Genomic DNA, 22,781 nt, shown 5'->3' on the forward strand with positions numbered 1-22,781 from the left:
ACTTGAAAGACAAACTGGACTGACAACAACAACACTGACTCTGTGTACGAGCAGTGTATGAGCAGGGGATGAGCAGACTCCACTCTCAGAGGAAGCTCAGATGTTTCAGTGTGTGCAGTAAGGTGCTGGAGATCTTCAACCAGTCTGTGGTAGTGAGAGTCGTCTCCTGTGCTGCGTCTGCAGGGGGAGGAGCATCTGTGCCAGAGAAGACATCAGGATCAATGAACTCATCCGTCATTGGTGGAGATTGCTGCAGACGTTTGAGTCATTGAGGAGCAGGAGGTGACTGAACAAACTGCTCTCCATCATGGACCATCCATCCCCTGCACATCACACTGCAGAGACACAGCAGCTCATTTTCTAACAAACACTGTTTTTAAAGAAAATTCCGAAAACTTTATTGAAAGTCTGAATGAAGCTAACCCAGTGTCTGTAACACTGATGTGTGATTCCTATAGGCTCTCAGCTCCTGGGCCGCCCCGCCCTCTGTGATTTCCAACACATGTTCTCACTTACACACCACATTTTTTCCTTTTTTTTTCCACTGGGAGGAAACTGGAGGGCAGTTCCTGACTATGAGTCATCACTGGTGCCCAGACATCGCTATCACAGGCTCAAAGTAACATGCCGAAAGAGGGACCTCTCTTTTACACGTTCAAAGTTGATTTTATGTTGTGGACTCCGCAGTTTTCCCTGAGATTTCATTGCACTGGAAGTTTATAATGGATTATAAAGGCTGAGTCACATGTCCCGCCTCAGGAACTCTGCCACTGCGTGAGTTTGCATAAGACTGCATTTCATAGTACCTCTTTGTTTCCAGTGTCTTTAATCTGAGCATGTTTTCAACTGTCTTTGTTGACTGATGCCATAAACAGTGTAATACTTATATTCTGCAAATGATCTGAAACCATTCATTACAAAACAATCCCTGCAAAACTTCAGATGACTGTAAGATTCAAAACAGTCTCTCATAAACTTTTAGTGTCTGATGTATTTCTCTTCTCTTTGTGCCTCTGCAGCTCTGTGTCTCTGATGTTGTTGTGAACCAAACACAGCTCTTCAAGTCTTATTCTCAGTAAAGATCCAACATGGCTGCTGCTGCACTCGTCACAGAGAACTTTAAGTTTGTGTCCCTCTTCTTCAAGAGTAAAGATGTGATGATCTTCAATGGTCTGATCGCTCTGGGGACTGTGGCCGGTCAGACTGCGTACAGCGTGTTCGCCTTTAACTGTCCGTGTGCGTCTGGGAGGAACTACGTCTACGGCCTGGCTGCCATTGGTGTTCCAGCGCTGGTGCTTTTCCTCGTGGGAATAATGATGAACAAGAGCACCTGGGACCTGGTGTTCGAGTGTCGGCTCAGAAAGTGCCGAAAGCTGTCGGGAGCCAGCGCCTTCGCACTGCTGGGGACCATCATTGGTCGAGCCGTTGTGGCTCCACTGACGTGGGTGGTCATCTCTTTGTTGAAGGGCAAGGTGTACACATGCGCCCTCAGTGAGTTTGTCAACCGCAGTACACTGGAGAACTTCCCCTCAGATCAGGGGTCAGAGGTCATGGCGAAATTGCCATGTCAAGCAAGTGGCCCAGCAGAGCTGCAAGGCTTCTGGAATGAAATTGAGCGTCGGCTGAAATATGAATCTCAGGTAATGGCGTACGTCATGCTTTGCGTTTGCAGGACCGTCTTGATTTTGTCTCTTGCATGTTCAATAGACGTTGTTAGACACTGTTACCACTGTATGATACCACTGAGGTCTGGGCCATGGTAGCTTTTATGTCTTACAGGTTCGTTTCTGAGAATGAAATCAATTTGGTTAACTAAGCTGTAGTGTCAAAATAAACTAGAACCACCATCCCCTTCTTGTTTCCTCCACCAACCAGTCAAGTTGCAGGAAATATGGTCACAGTCTCTTCTTCCTGAGTTACAGCGTTGAATGATGGCCAGATATGTTTTTGCAGAACATTATGATGTCACAGAGAAGGTGACCTTTTGGATATGAAATGTTTTCACTTAACTTCAGCTTTATAGATATTTGAGTTAAAGTGTGTCATAATTAATGAATTATTTCGTGAGTTACGGCCAAAAATGTGTTTTGTGAGGTCACAGTGTGACAGAAGTGATAATGCTCCCTCTGGATGTTCCTGATATACTGCATTCACAAGAATGTGAGATCACTGTTACCTTGACCTTTGACCTTTGACCTTTGACCATCAAAATCTAATCAGTTAATCTTTGAGTCCTAGTGAATGTTTGTGCCAAATTTAAAGAAGTTCCCTTAATGCATTACTGAGATATCATGTTCATGAGAATGGGATGGAATACAATTTGCCTGCAGCTCTGACTGTCTCTGGCACGCAGGCATAAAAAAAGATGTTCACCTGCCAGTGATGCTGTCAGGGACACAGGGAGTCTGGAGTTGTGGAGCACTATTTGTACTTGGGTGCCTACGTGAAAGACAAACTGGACTGACAACACAACACTGACTCTGTGTACGAGCAGTGTATGAGCAGGGGATGAGCAGACTCCACTCTCAGAGGAAGCTGTCAAGTGCCACAACAAACTAGGGCGTAGACTCAAAAGCTCATCTCACAGTGTATTTGGTGAAAAATAAGGCAGGTGGGATAACAGGACAGAAAGATGGGAGACAAAACAGGTGATCTGGCAGCGAACTATGGTTTATTGTGGAGATAAGGAGGGAATTGGGATCCGGTGTGCAGGTTGGTGTGGAGGTCAGGTGATGCAGAAAAGCAGGAAAACACCGGGGACACAGCTGGACAACGAGGGAATGGCAGGAGGGATGAGTGTGATGGCAACAGTGAAATAAAGATGCAACAAAGGCCCATTAGCTGTAGCCAAGACAAGTTAATCCATTATCTGACATTTGATGATGATGATGATGATGATGATGATGATGATGATGGTAAACAGGTAGCGGTATAATACAATATATGTTGTAACTTATCCAGAAACTACACAAGGTGTTGACTTCACCTCTGTCTGTCGTCTTCAGCTGATTGGCTGGCTGCTGGTGGCAGGGATGTCTCTGATGGTCTTCCTGATCCTGTGCATGAAGCGCTGCTCCTCTCCACTGGGCTACCTGCAGGAGGACTACTGGTCCCAGTACCGCTCTAATGAGAATAACCTCTTTGAGCGCACGGCGGCGGTCCACGCCCAACTCCTGGCCGCAGAGAACGTGAAGCGCTTCTTCGGCTTCGTGGCACTGGAGAAGGAGGAGAAGGAGCAGCTGGCTGAACACCAGAGTGCTAGTCCTATCTGCAGCACTGAGTGGAACAGAGTGACCGGCGTCTACCTCTACAGGGAGAAGAACGGACTCCCTCTGTACAGCAGGCTCAACAAATGGGCCACGTACAGTCTGGAGAACAATGTGGAGGCCATGGAGAAAGAGATGGACGTGCTCAGTTGACAGCAGTACAGTGGCCAGTGACTGTCACCGTGAAGGTGTCGATACGCACAATATTTTTGACTTGTTAAGCCTTGAAGTGAGGTCCACCAGTGCAGTGTCAGTTTACCATCAGGTTTCATGGAGCCCACTAATAACCTCTGTAACTCTGTTAAGATCATTGTTTTAAAGTCATGTTGTAGTTCAGTGTCAGTAAAAGCAAATACAGAGTCCAAACTGTCATATGTTGACCTGCGTAGTGTGGAAAATGATTCATTTTCCTAATTTATGTTTTAAATTTAAAGCTACTTAAGAATTTTTGGGAGAAAATCTGTTTTAATGTTACAGAAATATCACTTTCATATCTCTGTTGTTTTTGTCATTAATGTTCTCTTAACTAATAATTACAACATTTACTACCTTTGACTTTGCAAGGTGATCTAAAATAAAAATAAATAAATACGATTACATACATACAATCCATCATTTCGGGCAGATTTTCAATGGTGAAGAACCGTAACTAAAATAGACATGGAGTCATAGCAGTGCCATAAAATAAATAAAAATAAATGTGGAAATATAAACATGTGCACTGCAAACCTTCCAACAGTTCATATTTTAAAAGGAAATTTATAATCATTATAATCATATAATCATTCAAATAATGAGTGGTAATCAGATCAATAAAGATTTTACAATAGTAGCACTGCATGTTAGGCACAGTAAGTTTAGTGTTGCAGTTCCTATGGCTCTTCAGTCATGAAGTATTAAATTCACAAAAGTCAAACTGGGGCTGAGGTTCAAAGATTTTCATTAGTGTGTTATAACGTCTGTCCTCCTCACCAGAAGATGGCGGTAAAGAAAGCTGAAAGAATAAACCTGAAAAAAAAATGTATGCGTTGAAGACGTGTTCACTGCGCATGTGCGAAAGGCTGCATTTTTCTGGCGGGCTTGATTCAAAACACAAACAAGATGGAGTTGATATCTGCGTTGCAGTTTCTGAGGATAAATGAAATCCCACAAGGTAAAATTGTGTGTTTTGTGTATGTAGTACACATCCCTTTTCTGTTATACTGAATGACAGGGATTAACGTCGCTAACTAACGTCGCTATTTCCCGGGTTAGGCGCCCTGCTCTGATGTACATGAAGAACAGTATTCAAAATCCCATTCACATATCCGTCAAGTTTGTCAGCGCCGCCTCGTTTTGAGGCAAAACGCCGTTAAAACGAGACATTAGACGTTAAAGCTTAACCGCTGGGAGCCAGAGGCGAATTCGGTGAACAGCTGTGTAACACACTCCGGTCTGGGTCCTCACTGTGTGTGTGTGTTTCTGTTTCAGAGAAATGATGCGAAACAAACCCTCTGTATCAGTTATCTGGTTTGCCGAATTTAAGAGTAGTGGTGTGTAGTTACGTTTTAATCTTACTCTCCACGTTTCTGTCTTATCTGTAGAAGAAAAGCACAGGTGGAAGTAGTAACTTCAGTGATGGCTGCATTCCATTTAGGTGAGTCAGCCCCAGGGTCCTGGTACTGTACTGTGCATTCTCACTCACTGACATGATGGTTTACTAGGGCACATAATGGAATTGAGCCATCTTGTGCTTTTCCTGTTTTGACATGTCAGAAGGTCTGCAGTGAGAAGGGCCTGCTGTCACAGAATTAAGTGTCAACCATATTGTCAACATGCTAATTTTCCTCAACAAAAACAAGGAGGCAGAAATCAGGACATTGTGAGTCTGAAATATTTCTAAATGGTCTATTTTCATGTTTGAGCATGTTTCAGTTTGAGCTTGTCTTATAAGACTATATGTAATTTTTTATGATAGTGCTCCGCAGGTAATCTGATCTTATGTTTCGTTGGCTATGCAATGCTGTCAGAATATGCAGTGTTATTGAGGGAAAAAAAAGGTTCGATAGAAGGTGTTATTTAAAAAAAACAAACAAAAAAAAACGATTAATTGATTGATTTATCGTTGATGTTACCAATGATCAGTTAAAAGAATGTGTTTACAATTTGCAACCCTAGTTGCAGCCATATTTGAACAGCGTTCAGACAGATGTCATCACTGCTGAAAGGGTTGTTTGATGGTGTTACTGACAGCAATTTCACAATTAATACAAGTGGTGCCATGATTTTTTTTATTCCTCACAGAGACATGAAACTTGCTAAGCATCGCTGATGCTTCATAATGAAACACACTTCAACACTGGTTTATGTTAGTTACTTAATTTGAAAGTTTTGAATCCTTCCAGGTGTTACATTCATGTGCTAAAGTGAAGATCTGATGACAACACCTCTCCATTCAGAAGCTGTGGTGTCAGGAAACTCAACAGGGGATTCACATACTTAGTTTGTCTTGTTATAATTTTGACAGTTAGTTGTATTAAATGACAAGTTATTTTTGTTGACTTCAAAGTGGAGGACAGTTTTAGATGCATGATGGCACATAATCGCACCGTTCCCTTAGCTGCTTGTGGAGCTGTAACACATGCCAAGTCCACTACAGTGTTTATTCTGCCCTGAATGGGACCACTGGGACCACTGTTGGAGGAGGTGGGGTGATTCAGTGATGTATGTGTGAACCCCGATGTGTTGGACATGTTTTTTTACATTCACATTGTAATATTGTGTTGCCTTTGTGTGCTGAGGAAGTGCTCACTGTGGCTTCAGTGTCAGCTGATGTTTTCACTAACTTCAGTCGCTGCTGGTTCAGGGTTGAGTTTTGCCTTGTGTTGGGGTTCCTTTGTTAACTTGTCACTGCACACACCTGTTACCACCTCTGGTGTCTTAATGTTGTATTAATTAAGGTAAATTCTTACATGGAGGAAATGAGGAACTCACACGCTTTCCATCAGAGCTCTCCAAGTTCTCAAATGTTGTCTGTTGTGATTTCAGCGTGGGTGGATGAAGTTTGGGACTTGGAGTTCACAGAGAGAAAATCACTGGATGACGCCATAGAAGAAGAACTGGCAGCCAGTGGAGACAAGGCCTTCAGAAACCTGTACAAGTGTTTACTGGCCCACGCTGCTGACCAGCAGCAGTCTGTGGGCACAGGTGAAGCTTCACAGGTAAAACTGATCTGTCCTCTGCTCCAGAGAGATATTTACAGGGTTTAGGCAATTTAGCAATTTTTACCCTTTTAACTTGAAGATATGTATATTTTACATTTATGCTGCTCATTTTCTAAATCATCCTGTAGATTTCTAGTCTGACTTCCTACTTTACAGCCTGTCCTTGTTTTCATTTTCTGTCCAGTGTGCAAAAAAATTATGTCAAACACTTAAAACTTCAGTGTCCTTTACTTATTCAAAATATAAATAATAATAGTAATAATAACAATTATTATCATCATTATTATGTGTTATAGTAGTAGTAGTATTAAAATGCGGGATCTAAATTCTAAACAAATTGGTGTACACTATATACGTCTGCTTTTTTTGTTTTAATTCCACAACAATGACAAATATCTTCCCATTTTAAACTTGAAGGTTGAGGACTTGCTGACCTGAACTTGCAGGCTACATTTGGCTGACTTGCATGAGTGATCTCTAGAACCACCACTATGCTGGATTTTGCTGCTTATTATTTTAATGTAATGTCTATTGTGGCTTGAGATTTAGCAGAGGTGTTTCTATTAGCTCCTTACATCTACTGCTCAGGCTTTTGTTTAAGTTTATGTACACACATATACATATATATATATATATAGGTGCAAGTGTGTCTATGTGTATTTGTTTCTATAGTTGCAGACAAACAAACAACAAAAAAAAAATTAAGATTTTTATAATGTACTGAAATATACTGAAACAATTGCTTTGTATGCTTTGATGATGAAAAACATCAGCCTGCTGGGTACCTGTTTTTCCTGTCTGGTAACAGCAGTAAATGCTGACTGTATCCCATGTTGCATCGCAGAGTATCTGGGCGAATCTGGGAGAGAATGGGGTGTCGGTCAAGACTCTGGTGGCCGTGCTGTCCTTCTTTGTCCTGGCAGGAAAAGCCAAATCGGCCAATGTCCAGCAGAGAGTCAACGGCCTGCACGCTGCCTCACTCTACCTGCTGCTGCTGGGAATCCCAGGTAAAACAGTAAAAACCATATAGCTTATCTTTTCAGTTGCGCCTCAAGTTGTGTGTGAATCAGTGCTCTTCAACAAAAGTACATTTTAAGAAGTTGAATGTTTTGTGTGTTTGTGTACAATTTTTTTTCGATGACTTTCTGCATGTTTGTTCACCGCGTCCAGGGAGCATCGCCAGCAAGGTTTTCCATGAGGTTTTATTGGACACGTGTTCTGACTTGACCTCTCACTGCTGGCCTCAGGACTCTGGAAAAAAGCGCAAGAAGGACGGTCTGAAGAGTTCTCAGGCCGAGGGCAAACGCTCCAAACCACAGCGGAAAGACACTGCAGAGGTACGGCCCTGTGTCAGATACCACTCAAACCCATAGGGGCATTAGAAGATATGATGACACAACATTTGCTGCTTATTGCTACATATTGAATATTCAATGATATCGAATATCGTGATATTTCTCTCCATATGAAATATTATTCATAATATCGAAAAGAACATAAATTTCTTTAAATTACTGAAACATAAATGACAACAATATAATTATAATATAACCCCCCCCCCCAAAAAAAAAAATATAAAAATAAATAAAGAATTCACCCCCCATGTCCTGCAATAATATGGTATATCATAATATGTAGACTGGACTGTTTCAAGTTATTACACTTTGAATATTGCCCAAGCTTATTTGCTACAGACTTTCATATACTGACTTCACATTTACTGTCACCTAACAGGTTGAATTGTTTTGTTCAGATTTGCCATGAATGCACCACCAAGGATGGATTTTCAAAATGTTTAGTGTTACTTTTTGATATGTTGATCTTCATGGAAACAAAAATAACTGTAATGCATTTGTATTAACATCTGGTCATCTCCATGATGCTGTGTCTAACACAGATGGAGATGTACAGTATGCAAAATGACCTTCAGTGATGGTATCTGTTGTTTTCCTCAGATGGAAGTGGATGAGGAAGAGGAGGAGGAAGAGGAGCTTCATTTCTCTGGTCAGGACTTGATCAAGATCAGAGAGTCTGTGGTTCTGCTTGTTCAAAGCCTCCTCAGACTGCTGCGCACATTTCCGCTCAAAGACAAACCACAGACTGCCAGCAGCTGCATACAGGTAACTACTGCGTCTTCGATCGCACCCGCTTCATGCTACACTGAGCCGCTGACCCCTTTGATTTTTCTCTGCAGATCTTCACTAAGCTGCTTTACTTCGAGCCGGTCATTGGAGAGCTAACCGTCGCTGCTGAACAGTGAGTTTTCCGACGTCTTGCTCTTCCATGTTAAAGAACATATCCAGGACATGAAAGAGGAGACAGTTGTTTTTGTTTCTGCGCAGAGACATCATCAAGCTGAGGAGTGTTCCTGAGATGGCTTTCTACGGCCTGCAGATGCTCTGCTTGCCAAAACACGGAGACCAGAAAGAAGTAAGCTCCAATAATCATGGTGCATGGTGGGCCGACAGTACGCAGACTTGTCGGATACTATGTAAACTTATTTCACTAAATACCATCTTCAAGCTGCAGAGATTAGAAACGTTTTCTCTGGTGCAGGCATTAAACTAAACAGCACTTTGCAGACTTGGTAATGGTGGATCATCCCGACACCGCTGGTAGCTAGAGATACAAAAGCTTTAAGTGGTACAGTTCCCTTTTCAGGAATGAATCTACTGCTGTTAGATCTTCTGTGCTTGCTGCTTCTGTTTCTCTAAAGCCTGAATTGACCAAGAGGATGACCCCTGATTAAAGGCTGTATGATGATTGATTGACTGAATGACCGATTAACAAGACAGAAAATAAGAACATGTCTCTGTTTTTTTTCTTTTTCCTGATGTTTCTTTGCTGTTTATTGTCAAATACTGGAGAGTTCTATCTCTTCAGGGCTTTAAAACTATTCAAGTGAAACAATGTGGGACAGAAACTTCTCAGAGACAGGTTAAGTCGAAAAATGCAGACTCGAAAAATATTTGCTCCACACAAGTAAAACACAAATAAACCATCATGTCTAAATAAATCTAAATAATCTACTAAATGCTTTTAAAACTGAAATAGATTGTGATCTTGTTTTGGTTAAACATGAGGCCTGGGTGATATCTACAGTGTTATTTATCCTTAATGTCACAATGGATGGATGTTTCTGATGCAAACTGATGTGTTTGTTGTTCAGTCCCTGCAGAGGGTTTTCCACCGCCTCCTCTACGTCATCTTGATGATGAATAAAGGCAACAGAGGGAAGCCCTCCCTCCTCGTTCCCAGCCAAGCCGTCCTCTCCACTCGCGACCAGGCCATCCATTTTGTTTGGTAAACAACTGCGTTTTTCATCGAATGTTAAACCAAACTGTAGAACGACTTTACTATATTGTGAATATGGATCTTGTTAATATTTAAACCAAGTGAGGAAATAAACATTTTTAATTAGTTTCACAGCTTTTCAGCTAAACTGATGCTGGACTTCATCTCTACCACAAAGTCAGGACACACATTTCAGCATGAGATTGTTGATGTGTGATTGACATAAGATCAGTATCATTCACTTCTTGGAACCAGATGAGCAGATCTACAGCTGTGAGAGATCCAGTGCTCGCAATGAGAAGACAAACCTATGGTTAAATAATTAGGCAAATAAGTTAGAACATTAGAACAAACTCAGAACAGAGTTAAGTAGGAGAAATAATGGTCTGAGATTTTTTATGATGATTATATAATTTATCATTATCTTGTTTTTGTTAATGCCTCTAGTGCACATGTTCAGCACAGAGCGTGACTGCCACCTGCTGGATAAGCAGAGATTTGTAGCTGGATTTTAGCAGTTTCTCTGCCACATAAAAATCTGAGACAAGACTCTAAAAAATATTTGCAGATGTTACAGATGTATAAAAATGCATCATTGCTTGTATTATAAAATCCACCAGTACATAATATCTTTATTGTGCCTATACCTGACCGTATTTAATCAATTGCATCATACATTGCAATGATTGATTGTTGATTATTTGGGGTATGTCTACCTGTTTAACTGCAGATATGTCGCTAACTCATATATGACATTACACATGATTTATGTGATTCCAGTCACCTTGTGGCTGAGCTGAAGGAGCTGGCGTTACCATGGCTGCACATCCTCCTGCAGCATATCTGCTTCCAGGTGAGTCCTCCAGCCGTGACTCACCTCCTGTGAAGACTACTGTTTGTGGGTAGATTGTTGTCAGCTGATGCATTAGCACAGATGTGATATAATGTTCGTGTTGTGGATGTTCAGATGGTGGAGAAGAGCGAGTTTCGAAGCCACGGAGCTCAGGCTGTGGGGATGCTGACGTCTCAGATGACGAGCACGGACTACGCCTGCTTCATCAAGTGGCTGTTTAACTTCTCCAGACACTCAAAGGTAAAGTGTCCCAGTGGTCGCCTCTTTATTCATGTGAGAAATGTCCTTTAAAATCTACATATTAGTGTTTTCTTTATGTTATATTTCTGTCATGATTAAGGCACTAATATTTGATGATCACAGGTTTTGGTGCTTCTTTAACTTGAACATCAGGATTTCTTCTTTAATCTAAAATGTGTACATGGAAATACAACCACACATACAGGAAAACAAACAGGATTCTGAAATGAACTGAACCCCAAACTGTTTTAAGATTCACTCGAGGATATTCATTAAGCTAATCACAAATTACAATCAAGGAAGCACTATTTTCAGTTTCTGTTTTACAGATGTAAATACACTCTTTTCATCTGATTTGCATGACATGCTCATGAATACAAACTGATGCTGAGCTGCTGAGGAGGCACTTTTATGCCTCGTGACGACAACAGTATTTTTGGGTTGTCCGTCTGTCTCATTCTCGTGAACAGGATATCTCAGTAACACCTAGATGGGACTTCTTCAAATTTGGTACAAACATTCACCAGGACTCAACTGATGAACTGAATTTGAGTGTCAAAGGTCATTGTTACCTCAGAAAACATGTTTTTGGCCATAACTCAAGATTCATACACTAATTATGACACAATTTAACACAAATATCTATAAATATAAATGGAATGATGACATTTTATATCAAAAGGGTCAAAGGTCAACTTCACTGTGACATCATAATGTTCAGCAAAAACACTTCAGGCCGTTATTCAATGCTGTAACTCAGGACCAGAAGGGGAGGTTGTGACCCACAACGCAGTAATTAGGGACCATAAGCAGATGAAATGACGGCAACGGTGCCTATATACATTCAAATGTGTTGCCGTAGTAATGGAAATTGGTGATCACTAAGCAACATTTAACTCTAACAACTGCTACTTCACTTGTTCAGGAAACCGTGGGCGCTCTGAACATTGCTACGATGTGTCTCTTAAAATGTCCCGAGAGCTCTTGATATTTGGTTTAGAGACAATTTAATGTCAACGGAGGAGTTTAAAAGAGAATAAATCTGTCTGTTACTTCAGCACCACAGACAGCGTCGCGGTTTCATCAGTACACAGAGGATGGCAGGTTAACAACAGTTTGTCTATGAATAAACTGAAAAAATCCGTCAAATGATCATGTATTTTCTAACAAATGTACTCATAGTCCATAAAACAACTAACAGTATAATTGAATAGAAACGAAATGAGTCAAATATGACAAAAATGTGTAATTACCCACTAACTCTTTAATGTATCACAGAGCACGGCAAACAAGTCTTTCTCCCGTAGTAGACAGTTTGGCTGCAATGCTAGGAGGTTTCAACCGTTGCTGCTTAAATAAATAACAAACACGACCAACCTGCCAGTCTCTGCCAGCAGGAACAGGGGAGCACTGAGATTGGCCACAACCACCAGTTCACCGCTGAGCAACTAGAGGTCTTTGAAATGATTGTTGCTCTAAACAAATACAGAAAAAAAACACATATTCAAGCAGGAGGGCATTGGGGGAAACAATAAAATAACAGGTGGTTCAGCTTTGCTCAGTGCAGCCTTGTAGTACATACAGTATAGACAAACAAACTGTGACTGTTTCATTCCCACAGAGGGGCTGCATATACATTATTCCCCAATGAGTGTTAACAAACATTGGCTATAGTCTAAATATCAGGCTTCATCATCTCTTATCAGTGACATCCCAGTCTTCACAGTGTGTTATTGTGGCTTCTGTAGATGGTGTCCCGGCTCTTCTCTGTGGACGTGGTGATGGTTCTGCTGGAGCAGCCGGAGAGGAATCCAGAGGAGTTACAGGACCCGGAGCTGGCCTGCTTCCTGCCACACAAATTCCTCATCCAGAGCCTGCTGTTCGCTCGGCGGATGGACGAGTCACCCACCGTCCAAGGCCACGCCCTCGCCTCTATAGCCCAGTGTTTGGAGCTGCCGTCACTCAACGTCACCCGGGCCGTCCACAACCTCTTCTCTGCCAGTGAGGACACACACACACACATACACACATACATACATACATACATACACTCACACATAGGACCTGACACTGAACTGAAGTTCCTGTACATGTGAGGAACCTGGGCTGAGTCTGGACCTGTTTCATATTTCAGTAGTTGATGCACTTTGTAAAGCTGAAACATGAAAACGTGTGGCGTGGGAGGATATCACACAACACATAACACACTGAACTGTTAGAGTATCATTTCAGAGCTGTTGTGTTTACATAAATAAACTGTTTTTGTGGACGCATTTGAAGTGACCTGTCTGTTTGTTTTGTTCAGCTGGAACACAGACCATGTTGGAAGGTGAAACCACATTAGGTAGGTCCCTGCACTCGTCTGTTTCTTTATTTTCACTTTGTTGTTTAACTGACTAAACCAAGTGTTTCTCAAAATAGAGAAGTTTGGATGAAATTCCACACAGGTGGGAAAGATTAATTTCAAGATTGACCCTTTATTCCTCTCTCTATTCTTTTGCTTTCAAGACACAATTCTAGATAATTACAACTCCAGCTTTATTTCTGTACTTTTATCCATCACTCCTCTGTGTCATAATCACTTTGTACTCAAGTTAAAAAAAGTGATGGCTTAAGAAACTGAAACAGTCAGAAACAAAACATCCATCAAGTCTCCTTCTTTCACTTCAACCTACTGTACATTTAAAGTTTTGCTCACTTTTAACACAAGGAAAAATGAAGAAGCTTGAAGTTCTGAATGTGTTACACGTGCGGCAGGTCCAGGAAACTTTAAGGGGAAAAAATTGTTGTTTCTTGCTGCATACAACATTTACAGGGTGAGGTGTTACATATTTGGTGTTGCAATTAAAGAGTGGTTTGTCATTGTAAGTTTTAGTTGTCTTTAAATCTTAGGCATTTTTCTTCTGCAGTTCATTTCGGCCGGTGTTGAGGCACTTCCTTTCCCCCTGTAGGTGGCAGGTTCAGGAAAGACTTCTTTGCTTGCTTAATCTGTTGTGACTGTTACTGACCTGATGAACGCCTGATGAGGTCAAAGCAGGTCTGCGTTTTAAGTCATATGCCTGTCTGTCTGGGTTTTCACTTCGTAGTAAACTGAATATCTTTGAGTTTTGACTGTTGGTTGAACAAAACAAAATATTTGATGATTTCACCTTGGAAGATTAGTTTTCACTGTTTTTATGATGGAGAAGATTTTTATAGATCAAATAATAAATGGATTAATCAACAAAATAATCTGCAGGTAAATCGATGATGAAAATAATGATTAGTGGCCGCCCTCATCTGACTGCTCATGTTTCTTAACCTGTTTGACTTCAGGCAGTTACTTTGGAAGTATCATTTTATAAGCCCGAAATAATGGACAAAACTATGAAAATCAGACCTACGTTGTAATAAACCAGTATTATTGCTTAACGATTAGTGATGGCAGTAATTTTTAGTGAGCTCTGGATTATCCTGAGTAGCAGTTTTGATTCTTTTAGTGCCACAAACCAAAAGTCATTCACTGTATTTTGTTGGCAGCAGCAAAACTTCACAGAATGAACCCAGAACTCTCTAGTCTACATGGACATATTTTTCACCTCGCTGTTAAAATCTTTTTGTTTTTTTTTAGGTCAGCAAACAAGTTAAAATCTGGATTATTCACTGCTAGCTCTTGGTACATTACAATGTGCTGCAGACACATTTCAGTCCGTAATGCTTAAATGAAGTGGAGTCTGATACCCAGGTATGGTTCACTGTGGTGCGTGGTGTTTTAATAGATGTGACTGTGTGTTTCAGAAAGCCTAAGCTCCCAGCAGACTCAGAAAACGTACCGCAGCCTGCCCTTCAGGACTGTGGAGATCAGCAGCGCTGACAGCTCTGTCTGTGACGGTGAGACAAACCAACTTCAGCTTCTCATTCACATGATTCTTATTACACACAGTGGATACTGGGCAGCTTTTGTAAACAGATGTGTAAGAGAGGTGTGTTATTCTGTATTTTCAATGCAGCAAAGGAGAACGTGGCTCTGCTCCTGCGGCGTGTAAAAGACTCTAAGACTAACGTGAGGAAATCAGCGCTGCAGGTACCTGGAGCTGAGCTGTTTCAAATCACAGTGACTGATCAATCACCATTATATATGTTTTCAAACTTTAGTAGCTTTCTGTCTCAGATGCGCAGATGACCTTTAACCTCTGTGCTCTGCTGTCCCTCCACAGGCCCTGATGGGTCTCCTGAAACACGATGTGATCCCCACGAGCTTGGAGAACTTGGCTGTGCTGTCCGAGCGCTGCAGAGACCCGGCGGTGTCTGTGAAGAAAAAGGCCCTGCAGTGTTTGGGAGACCTGCTCGCTGTGAGTCTCAACCAACAGCTCTGACAGACAGTAAAACACAGAAAAAAACACTGACTGTGCCTAAAGGAACAGTTTGCATGCTGCGTACTTTCCCAAGTAATTTAGTTGGATGACAAAATGTATGAGAGATTTGCTATTAAAGGTTCAATGTGTTGCTCTGACCATCAGGCCAAACCAGAGTGCAGTGTGGTGCAGAAGGCCTGGCTGCTGGGTGTGGTGCCGGCTGTAGTGGACTCTGAGAACTCGGTGCAGGACAAGGCCCTGGAGGCTCTGGACCAGGTGCTGCTCAGCCAGGTCAAGCAGTACTCCGCCAGCAGCCACCTGGATACCAGTCAGAGGCTGACCTGGGACCTGCTGGGCCTGCTCTGTCACGACTGCCGGAACCTCAGGTTGGACCGATGACATTCAGTCCAGCTTGAATGCTGAAGATTAGCAATAATGAGTTAAAATAAAGAGTTTTACTGACCTTCAAACAGCTTTCTTATTTGGATCACAGCCACCTCATCTTCTCATTTTGTATTTGTCCCGTGTCTCCAGCCGATATTTCAGCAGGGCGTTCACCATCTGGTCCAAACAGAACAAGTTCACGCCGAGGTTCATCACCATCCTGATCTCGCACACCGAGGCTGAGCACGCCGCCGGAGCCTGGCTGCTGCTCTCCAAAGTCGTAGCTTCCTCTCCCAAACTGCCCTACAGCAAGATCCTGGACGCCTGGGACAGCATGGTCAGGTGTGAGGGAAACAGGGTTTATTTACATGTACTTTGAGCTTATGTTTTATATTCAGCTGGGAATCCAGTGTTTGTGTACATATATTTTTTTGTTTTTGCTCTTAGCTCAAAGGACGTCAGTGTAGCAACCTACTGTCACGTCATGGGTGTGATCGGAGACATCTCTCCACATTTGAATGAAGATACCAAAGACAGGATTGTCAGTAAGTGACTGTGGTTTGAGATAATGGGCAAATTCACAGGAAGAGTCTGGAACTGCTTTAATCTGACGACTTCCTCTCTCTCTCTCCAGATGATCTGATGTCCTCGTTGAAGACTTTTACTTTGTCTCTGGAAGTGATCAGTGCTTCTGTGGAGACTCTTTATCAGCTCGGCCACAGTGAAGACATCAAGCAGACTCAGGTTGGAGATCTTGCATTCTCACTGATACAGGAGCGTTTCATAATTAGAGATGTAACAATGCAAAATGTAAACTTAAGGTAACCCCCCCCACCACCCATGTTTACTGAGTGTGAGACCTGGGTGTTTATTTCAAGCAGATGAGAAATATAAAAATCAGAGTTTATGTGGTTTAAAATTTAACTAACTCGTTCTGCTGCTCTCCAAAAATTTTTCGTTGACTTTACCTTTTTATCATTTTCTCGTAAAATTCCAAATATAAAAATATTTCCCAATTATGACATCATTCATCACATGATTTCATCAAAACAACTTATTCTTCCTGTTCTTCAGGCTTTTCTGAACCGGCACTGTGGTGAGCTGGTGTCAGCGTGTGAGGCTTATTTAGCCACCATCATGCTGAGTGAAAAAGGTACCGAGAACCTCAACGAGGAGCTGATGGTGAGTCGTAGTAGTAGTAGTACAAGGGTTACATATTTAATTGAGGCCTAAAACCACTACATGTTAACCACAAATGTATTTATAAAGCACATTTTAAAAACAGCAAACAGCTGACCAAAGTGCTGTACAACTCCGGGAAAATACAATCAACACAGAGAAACAAAAACATCAACAAACAGCATGACAAAAACAGGCAAGCAGACTAAAACGAGGGTGACAACTTATCTTGGCCCGAACGCTAATGAGTATAAAAATGTTTTGAGGCTAGATAGACGTGGCTATTCCACAGTCAGGGGACCATGACTGAGAAAGCCCAGCCACCTCTGCTTTTAAGGTTAGCGTGAGGGCCGGTGAGGAGGCCCGTGTCCGATGATCTGAGGGGCCTGGCTGTAGTGTAGGGGGTTAAAAGGTCTGTGATGTAGGGGGGAGCTGATCCATTGAGGGCTTTAAAAACAAACGAGAAACTTGAAATCTGTCCTGTAGCGAGTTGGGAGCCAGTGGAGAGAGGCCAGGATAGGAGTGATGCGGTCCCTCCCCCTGGAACCGGTCAAAAGCCGAGCCGCAGTGTTCTGCACTAGTTGCAGGCGAGACGAGGACGACTGATGACTGATTTCGATACCATGTAATTTATTAATAATCTTATATAGTTTCACACCTGGAAATGAATTCTTCTTCTCCACTGTAAAACAGTAGTCTACACTGTGCAGCCACTGGAAACTACTGTTTTAGAGTGGTGAAGAAAAATAGATTTCTTCTAAATAGTGTAATGTTAGCTGTTGATTTAGCAACATGTTACACTGAAAAGTCCCACCAGTAAAAAGGCAAGAGTGTTAGGACAACTAGTGCATTCAGTTTCATTTATTCCTACATTTATTTATTTTATTATTTTGGACAGTCAAATTAAGAACATGAACACATAAGAAAAATTCTATTGTGTTCATGTATCTGTTCATGTTTTACCCAATAACAGCAATCATATTACAATCACACAGGGTTGGTGGTTGACAGCCGTACATTTTTTTTAGAGCAGTGGTATCGGATTGTTACTCCGTATCAGCCAATACACGAGTTCTGTTACTAGAATAAGTATCAGGAAGGAAAATGTTTTCAGAACATCTCTGTATTCAGGTACAGTGACGTTTAAAAAGACAGATTACAGAGGAGGTTAGAAGGACTAATCGTTGTCTTCTTAACACACAGCTCCGACGCTCACTGAGCAGCTTACAGCATCTTCAAGTCTCACTTTATCAGTAAACACACTAAAACACCAAGCTGCAGTTGTCAGATTCACACACGCTGGAGGCCCATTTAGAAAAAGATCAGATTTTAGGGCAAAAAATTGTGTTTGACAACAGAGAAAAAGAATTTGGTTGTGCTCAAAGTGTCACATTACTGTTATCCGTCAGAATCACAGACCTGCACCACCCAGGTCAGTTCATTTATAGTTGTGCTTTTCATAAAACTGAAGATGTTCTTTCTTCTAGATAAAACACCTCCACACTCTGGGTGTGGCGTCACTTAACTGTCCCGCCAAGGTCAGCAAAAGGACGGTGCTGCTGGTGGAATCTGTCCTCACAACGCATTCTGACAAACTGGCAGGTACGCAGGATGGATGTGTGAGGGTTGATTGTCAAGGCAGCACTTTGGCGGCAAAAGTTAACTTTACTTTGTAGAAGCAGTGTTTGAGGCTTGTCATACAGACTATAACCTCAGTAATACAGGATTTTTGAGGCTGATGCTGATATTGACATTTGCAAGATCAGACTATCCAATAATATTATATTGACTGATTGATAGATATTTCAAACACACACACACACACACACACACACACCTTAAACAATCTTAATATGGATTCCACAGTGCTCCCTGATGGGCATAGTTAGACAAACCTAGGGTAGCATTTCTGTACATTTTACTGAAACCTGTTTATGTCACAGAGGATAATATCAGCCGATATAGATTCATCAGTTTAGCACTAATGCAGACTCTATTCTGATTCTTCAAGTCTTGTTTTAATTTTTTATTTCCTTGTCTAATTGGCATGAAAAAGCCATGAAAGATTTGTTTTTGAGCAGACCTGGTTCTTGAAGAAAACTTCTCATTTTCTTAATAAATGTTACATAAGATGATATTGAAAATTATATTTCTTAGGAGGAGTGTATTGCTCTGTGCCAGTGTCCTTTTTGGTACTCCCTGTAAGAAGTAGCCAAAGTGGGGAAAAAAAATCAAATAAAACCCTAATGGGCTTCTGCGTGAACAGATCCATTATATTCTGTGGTAACATGGTTGACCTGTTCTCTGTGTTGGTTGCTGACAGGCTGCCAGGAGGAGCTGCCCGCCTCGCTGCCTCTGTCCCAGTTCAAAGCAAACTCCCTGCCGACCAGAGTCAGAGCCCATGGAGTCATCACTTTAGGTGAACTGTCCTCCTTAGTTTCTGTGTCTCTTACAGTAATGTCTGAGAAATGATAACCTTGACCTCCATTCATTCCTGCCATCTCATAACACACCTGATGTTTCCTCTCTTGGCGTCTGTCTGGTTCAGGTAAACTGTGCCTGCAGCATGAGGAACTAGTCCAGAAGTACCTGCCAGTGTTTGCAAGGGAGCTGGAGGTCGGCACAGAGGTCGCCGTGCGCAACAACGTGGTGGTGGTTATGTGTGATCTGTGCGTTCGTTACACCAACATCGTGGATCACTACATCCCCAACATCTCCGCCTGTCTGCGAGACAATGAGGCCGTCATCAGGGAGCAGACTCTCATCATGCTGACCAACCTGCTGCAGGTGGGAACTGGTCTAGACCTTCTGCACTACAGATTGAAAATGACTTTAAAATTATTAAAATGATTTATAAAAAATAAATACGGTGAAATTGACATCTGTTAAAGGTAGGCTTGGGCGATATCTTTTTATGATAAACAAAACGCATGCAAATATTTCACTCACAAAAGACAGAACATTAAAATAATAAGAAATCTGTAATGAATACAATGATACACGCAAGAAATAAACAGAGGATAAGGATAACACAGGGATGTGAGGACAAGAAAGGAAAGAGAAGCAAAATTGACAGAATGCTTAAGCGTTTACAGGATTGCTTGTCAACTGGTGTTCCAACCAAATGTAATTCATGTAATAGTTTACTGTTAGTTACATCAGCTGGAAACGCCATTAAAGGCCTGATATATAAGAATGGTACTTCCCCCATTTCAAATAATACTCCTCCACCTTATCAAGCAGCCTGTGTGATTATTGCTCTAGAGCAGCCAGGTGAACAAGAGAAGTGTGACGCTGGTGCAGAGGAGGCTTTCCATCCTAACATGAGGGCAGTCTGGATCTGGATCAGAACGTGGTAGATTCAAGCCACTTGATGCCGAAGGGTCACACAAAAAAAAAAACAGACTGGGGGAGAAAGAGATATATAGATATGTATAGCTGATCAGAACTCCAGAGCATGTGTACCAGAGTACCATCTTTGTCATGACACCTCCAGCAAACCCACAATATCCAGCCTGGATGGTGTCTGGGTGACATATATGTAAAAATATCACATATGGAAGGAAATATCACAATAATCAATATAATGGCTCTGCAAATCTTTAAGCAGGGTTTGGATGTAATATCTATCTCATGTAACTTCTCTTCTTTTTTTTTTCTAGGAGGAATTTGTGAAATGGAAGGGCTCCCTCTTCTTTCGCTTCATGGTGGCGCTGGTTGACCCAGCCCCTGCCATCGCTAGGTAAATCAAACTCTGTATAGCTAGACGGATGATGACAATAATTTTAAAGTCTAATAAAGATGTGAGGTGAGGAAAGTGCTGGCAGTGTTGGGAAATCAGCAGCAAGGTACTGTTGATCTTTAGTATCCAGTTATACCAGCACTGCAATATCACAGTGTCACTTTTTTAAACTGGAGTATCCATGACAATGATGATAGGGAATGCATGTGTAAATACTGTATTTCTGTTGTAATTCACTATTGTAATGTCCCAGACAAAGATCATATGTTATAGTGCACGCATTTGTCAGTTAAAGCGTAACTATCTCATGTAACCCACCCAGCCTGTGTGAATACTGTCTGCTCCACCTGCTGCTGAAGAAGAACCCAGAGATGTTCAGCCAGCACTTCATTGAGTGCATCTTCCATTTCAACTCCTACAACAAACACAAGTCTTACAACAAGTTCCCTCAAAATGAGAGGTAGGAAGCCGTGGGTCATCCACTGACACAGTACAGTATGTGTCGTGTTACAATTCATTCAAGCATTAAATGTAAGGTTAACTCGGTTATTTTTGTTGATTCGTGGAGTTAATTATTTTAAAATCTATCCAGTGAGAAAGTCCGGTTCTCCCTGAAAGGAGCTCAGCACCGGGAGAAGCGTTTCCGGATCTACCGCTTCCTGTTGGAGCACTTCACAGACGCTCAACGCTTCAACATCACCAACAAGATCAACCACACCATCTTAGGTGAGTGTGTGTTTGAACTGGGAAGTAAAACCAACATCACGTGTACGTAGAACCCCGGATATGTGTGGTCTTAATGTTTTTCTTTCTCTGGTTATGACTTGTATGGTGAAATGAACTCTGGCTGTTCTTCATGAAAGGATGTTTTATGAATTTAAACATCTCTTGGGAAACATTTTCTTTCTGAACAAGCACCAGTTTGGACCTGGAGTAATGTTAACTTCAAAAAACTCCCTTGTAATCTCTTCCATTTTCCTATCCCAGCATACTTTGCAGACGAAGAGCTGCCTCTGGATGCAGACGGCGCAGAGATTTTGTCAGAGACCTTCAACATCTTGAGCCTGAAGGAGATGAAGCTGCAGGCCATCTCTGCTCCAGCAGGATCTGGGGAGGAACCGGAGGAGGAGAACATGGCCAACATGGCTAAGGTTGTCCTGCAGGCCGCTCAGAAGAAGGTGGTGACCCAGGTGAGAGTTGTTGGTCAAGCTACCTGAACACTGCTGTCAATCAGTCATCAAAAAATGTTTAGAGGACTCTTGAATGTAGCTACACCTTTGGCTAAAGTAACACAGCTAATGCTTATACCCAAGTGTATCTGGGCTCCTCGTCCCACAGCACAGCACATTTACATTAATCCTCCATCTCACTGCTGTAAGAGAACAAGCTGACAACCAAATGTCAAAGTAACAGATTGTCAGTGGGATTGTGATCCCTTACACTGCTCATTACTGACATTACTAATACATTACTGCCCAACAGTGCAGGTGAGTGGGTGGAGTCAACACTTGGCCAAAGGTACAACACGAGTCTGATGGTGTAGTTTTCCTATTAAACTAAATACCGCTCTAAAGGTGTGTGAGCTCCTTTCAGCTTCCTGCTCTGACCCACAGGTCGCGAAGAAGGCCTTCATCGAGAACACGGTTCCTCTCATCATCAGCCTGAAGAATCTGCTGGAGCAGAAACGCTCTCCTGTCCTCAGAGACCTCATGGCCTACCTGCAGGTGAGACCACAGCATTACATCATCAAGAAATATCAAACACTGTACATTGACATAGAGTGGGAATAATTATTTATTATAGGACTGTTGTATTGAGTTGGATTAGATCAGGGGTCTCCAGCAGGTGGCTTATGAGCTATCAGTAGCTCACATTTGTTACGCTCTCAAGTTTGTTTACATCAGATATGCTGTAGACCAGAGGTCCCCAACTCCCAGGCCATCGACCGGTGCCGGGCCACAGAAAAGGGATGAATTGATAAATGTTCTTTTTTTTCTTTTTTTCATCTGTAAAATACAGCAATTGCCTGATAATATGCTGTTTAGGGCCATGAATAGTCACCATGCAGCCAGTAACTATTACCTGCCATATATTTATTTTCTATTTATCATTTATGGTCGCACTGCTTCTCTGTTCTCTCCTCAGTACACACACACACACACACACACACACACACACACACACACATACACAGCAGAGTAGATGCTGCGAGAGAACCAGGTGAAGTAAAGATAACTGAAGATTACTGGAGCTATTAAGGAACTTTACTGTAATTGTACTAAAAAG

At 41.9% G+C, this 22,781-nt stretch overlaps 2 protein-coding genes across 2 annotated transcripts in view; both read left to right on the forward strand.

Moving 5' to 3' along the window:
- The first annotated feature begins 539 nt into the window (after positions 1 to 539).
- LOC111669452 (calcium homeostasis modulator protein 2) lies at positions 540 to 3,874 on the forward strand. Its single transcript, XM_023425763.2, has 3 exons — positions 540 to 774; positions 1,020 to 1,640; positions 3,006 to 3,874. Exons 2-3 carry the CDS (start codon positions 1,089 to 1,091, stop codon positions 3,417 to 3,419), a joined length of 966 nt encoding a protein of 321 aa, XP_023281531.1. The 5' UTR covers positions 540 to 774; positions 1,020 to 1,088; the 3' UTR covers positions 3,420 to 3,874.
- Positions 3,875 to 4,311: 437 nt separating this feature from the next.
- ncapd3 (non-SMC condensin II complex, subunit D3) overlaps positions 4,312 to 22,781 on the forward strand; it is a 24,922-nt gene continuing 6,452 nt past the window's right edge. The window contains exons 1-28 of the mRNA XM_023425684.2: positions 4,312 to 4,419; positions 6,294 to 6,466; positions 7,314 to 7,476; positions 7,640 to 7,806; positions 8,425 to 8,589; positions 8,664 to 8,725; positions 8,812 to 8,899; positions 9,639 to 9,772; positions 10,544 to 10,616; positions 10,731 to 10,856; positions 12,605 to 12,857; positions 13,162 to 13,200; positions 14,634 to 14,726; positions 14,846 to 14,919; positions 15,053 to 15,187; positions 15,356 to 15,576; positions 15,725 to 15,916; positions 16,022 to 16,119; positions 16,209 to 16,318; positions 16,649 to 16,756; positions 18,241 to 18,355; positions 19,077 to 19,172; positions 19,302 to 19,540; positions 20,416 to 20,495; positions 20,818 to 20,955; positions 21,088 to 21,221; positions 21,483 to 21,685; positions 22,109 to 22,219. Of these exons, the coding sequence (XP_023281452.1) occupies positions 4,368 to 4,419; positions 6,294 to 6,466; positions 7,314 to 7,476; positions 7,640 to 7,806; positions 8,425 to 8,589; positions 8,664 to 8,725; positions 8,812 to 8,899; positions 9,639 to 9,772; positions 10,544 to 10,616; positions 10,731 to 10,856; positions 12,605 to 12,857; positions 13,162 to 13,200; positions 14,634 to 14,726; positions 14,846 to 14,919; positions 15,053 to 15,187; positions 15,356 to 15,576; positions 15,725 to 15,916; positions 16,022 to 16,119; positions 16,209 to 16,318; positions 16,649 to 16,756; positions 18,241 to 18,355; positions 19,077 to 19,172; positions 19,302 to 19,540; positions 20,416 to 20,495; positions 20,818 to 20,955; positions 21,088 to 21,221; positions 21,483 to 21,685; positions 22,109 to 22,219 (3,642 nt within the window). The 5' untranslated portion in view covers positions 4,312 to 4,367. The remainder of the gene's footprint in view (positions 4,420 to 6,293; positions 6,467 to 7,313; positions 7,477 to 7,639; positions 7,807 to 8,424; positions 8,590 to 8,663; positions 8,726 to 8,811; positions 8,900 to 9,638; positions 9,773 to 10,543; positions 10,617 to 10,730; positions 10,857 to 12,604; positions 12,858 to 13,161; positions 13,201 to 14,633; positions 14,727 to 14,845; positions 14,920 to 15,052; positions 15,188 to 15,355; positions 15,577 to 15,724; positions 15,917 to 16,021; positions 16,120 to 16,208; positions 16,319 to 16,648; positions 16,757 to 18,240; positions 18,356 to 19,076; positions 19,173 to 19,301; positions 19,541 to 20,415; positions 20,496 to 20,817; positions 20,956 to 21,087; positions 21,222 to 21,482; positions 21,686 to 22,108; positions 22,220 to 22,781) is intronic.

Source organism: Seriola lalandi, unplaced genomic scaffold (assembly GCF_002814215.2).
Source record: "Seriola lalandi dorsalis isolate HSWRI2012SDOR001 ecotype SW California unplaced genomic scaffold, Sedor1 jcf7180002054795, whole genome shotgun sequence".
NCBI lineage: Eukaryota > Metazoa > Chordata > Actinopteri > Carangiformes > Carangidae > Seriola > Seriola lalandi.

What these genes read in the sequence shown, in the direction of transcription:
- LOC111669452 (XM_023425763.2), top strand. Translation starts at nt 1,089, where the DNA reads ATGGCTGCTGCTGCACTCGTCACAGAGAACTTTAAGTTTGTGTCCCTC. An exon ending in GGCTGAAATATGAATCTCAG is followed by an intron (nt 1,641 to 3,005) that starts GTAATGGCGTAC and finishes TGTCGTCTTCAG; the next exon opens with CTGATTGGCTGGCTGCTGGT.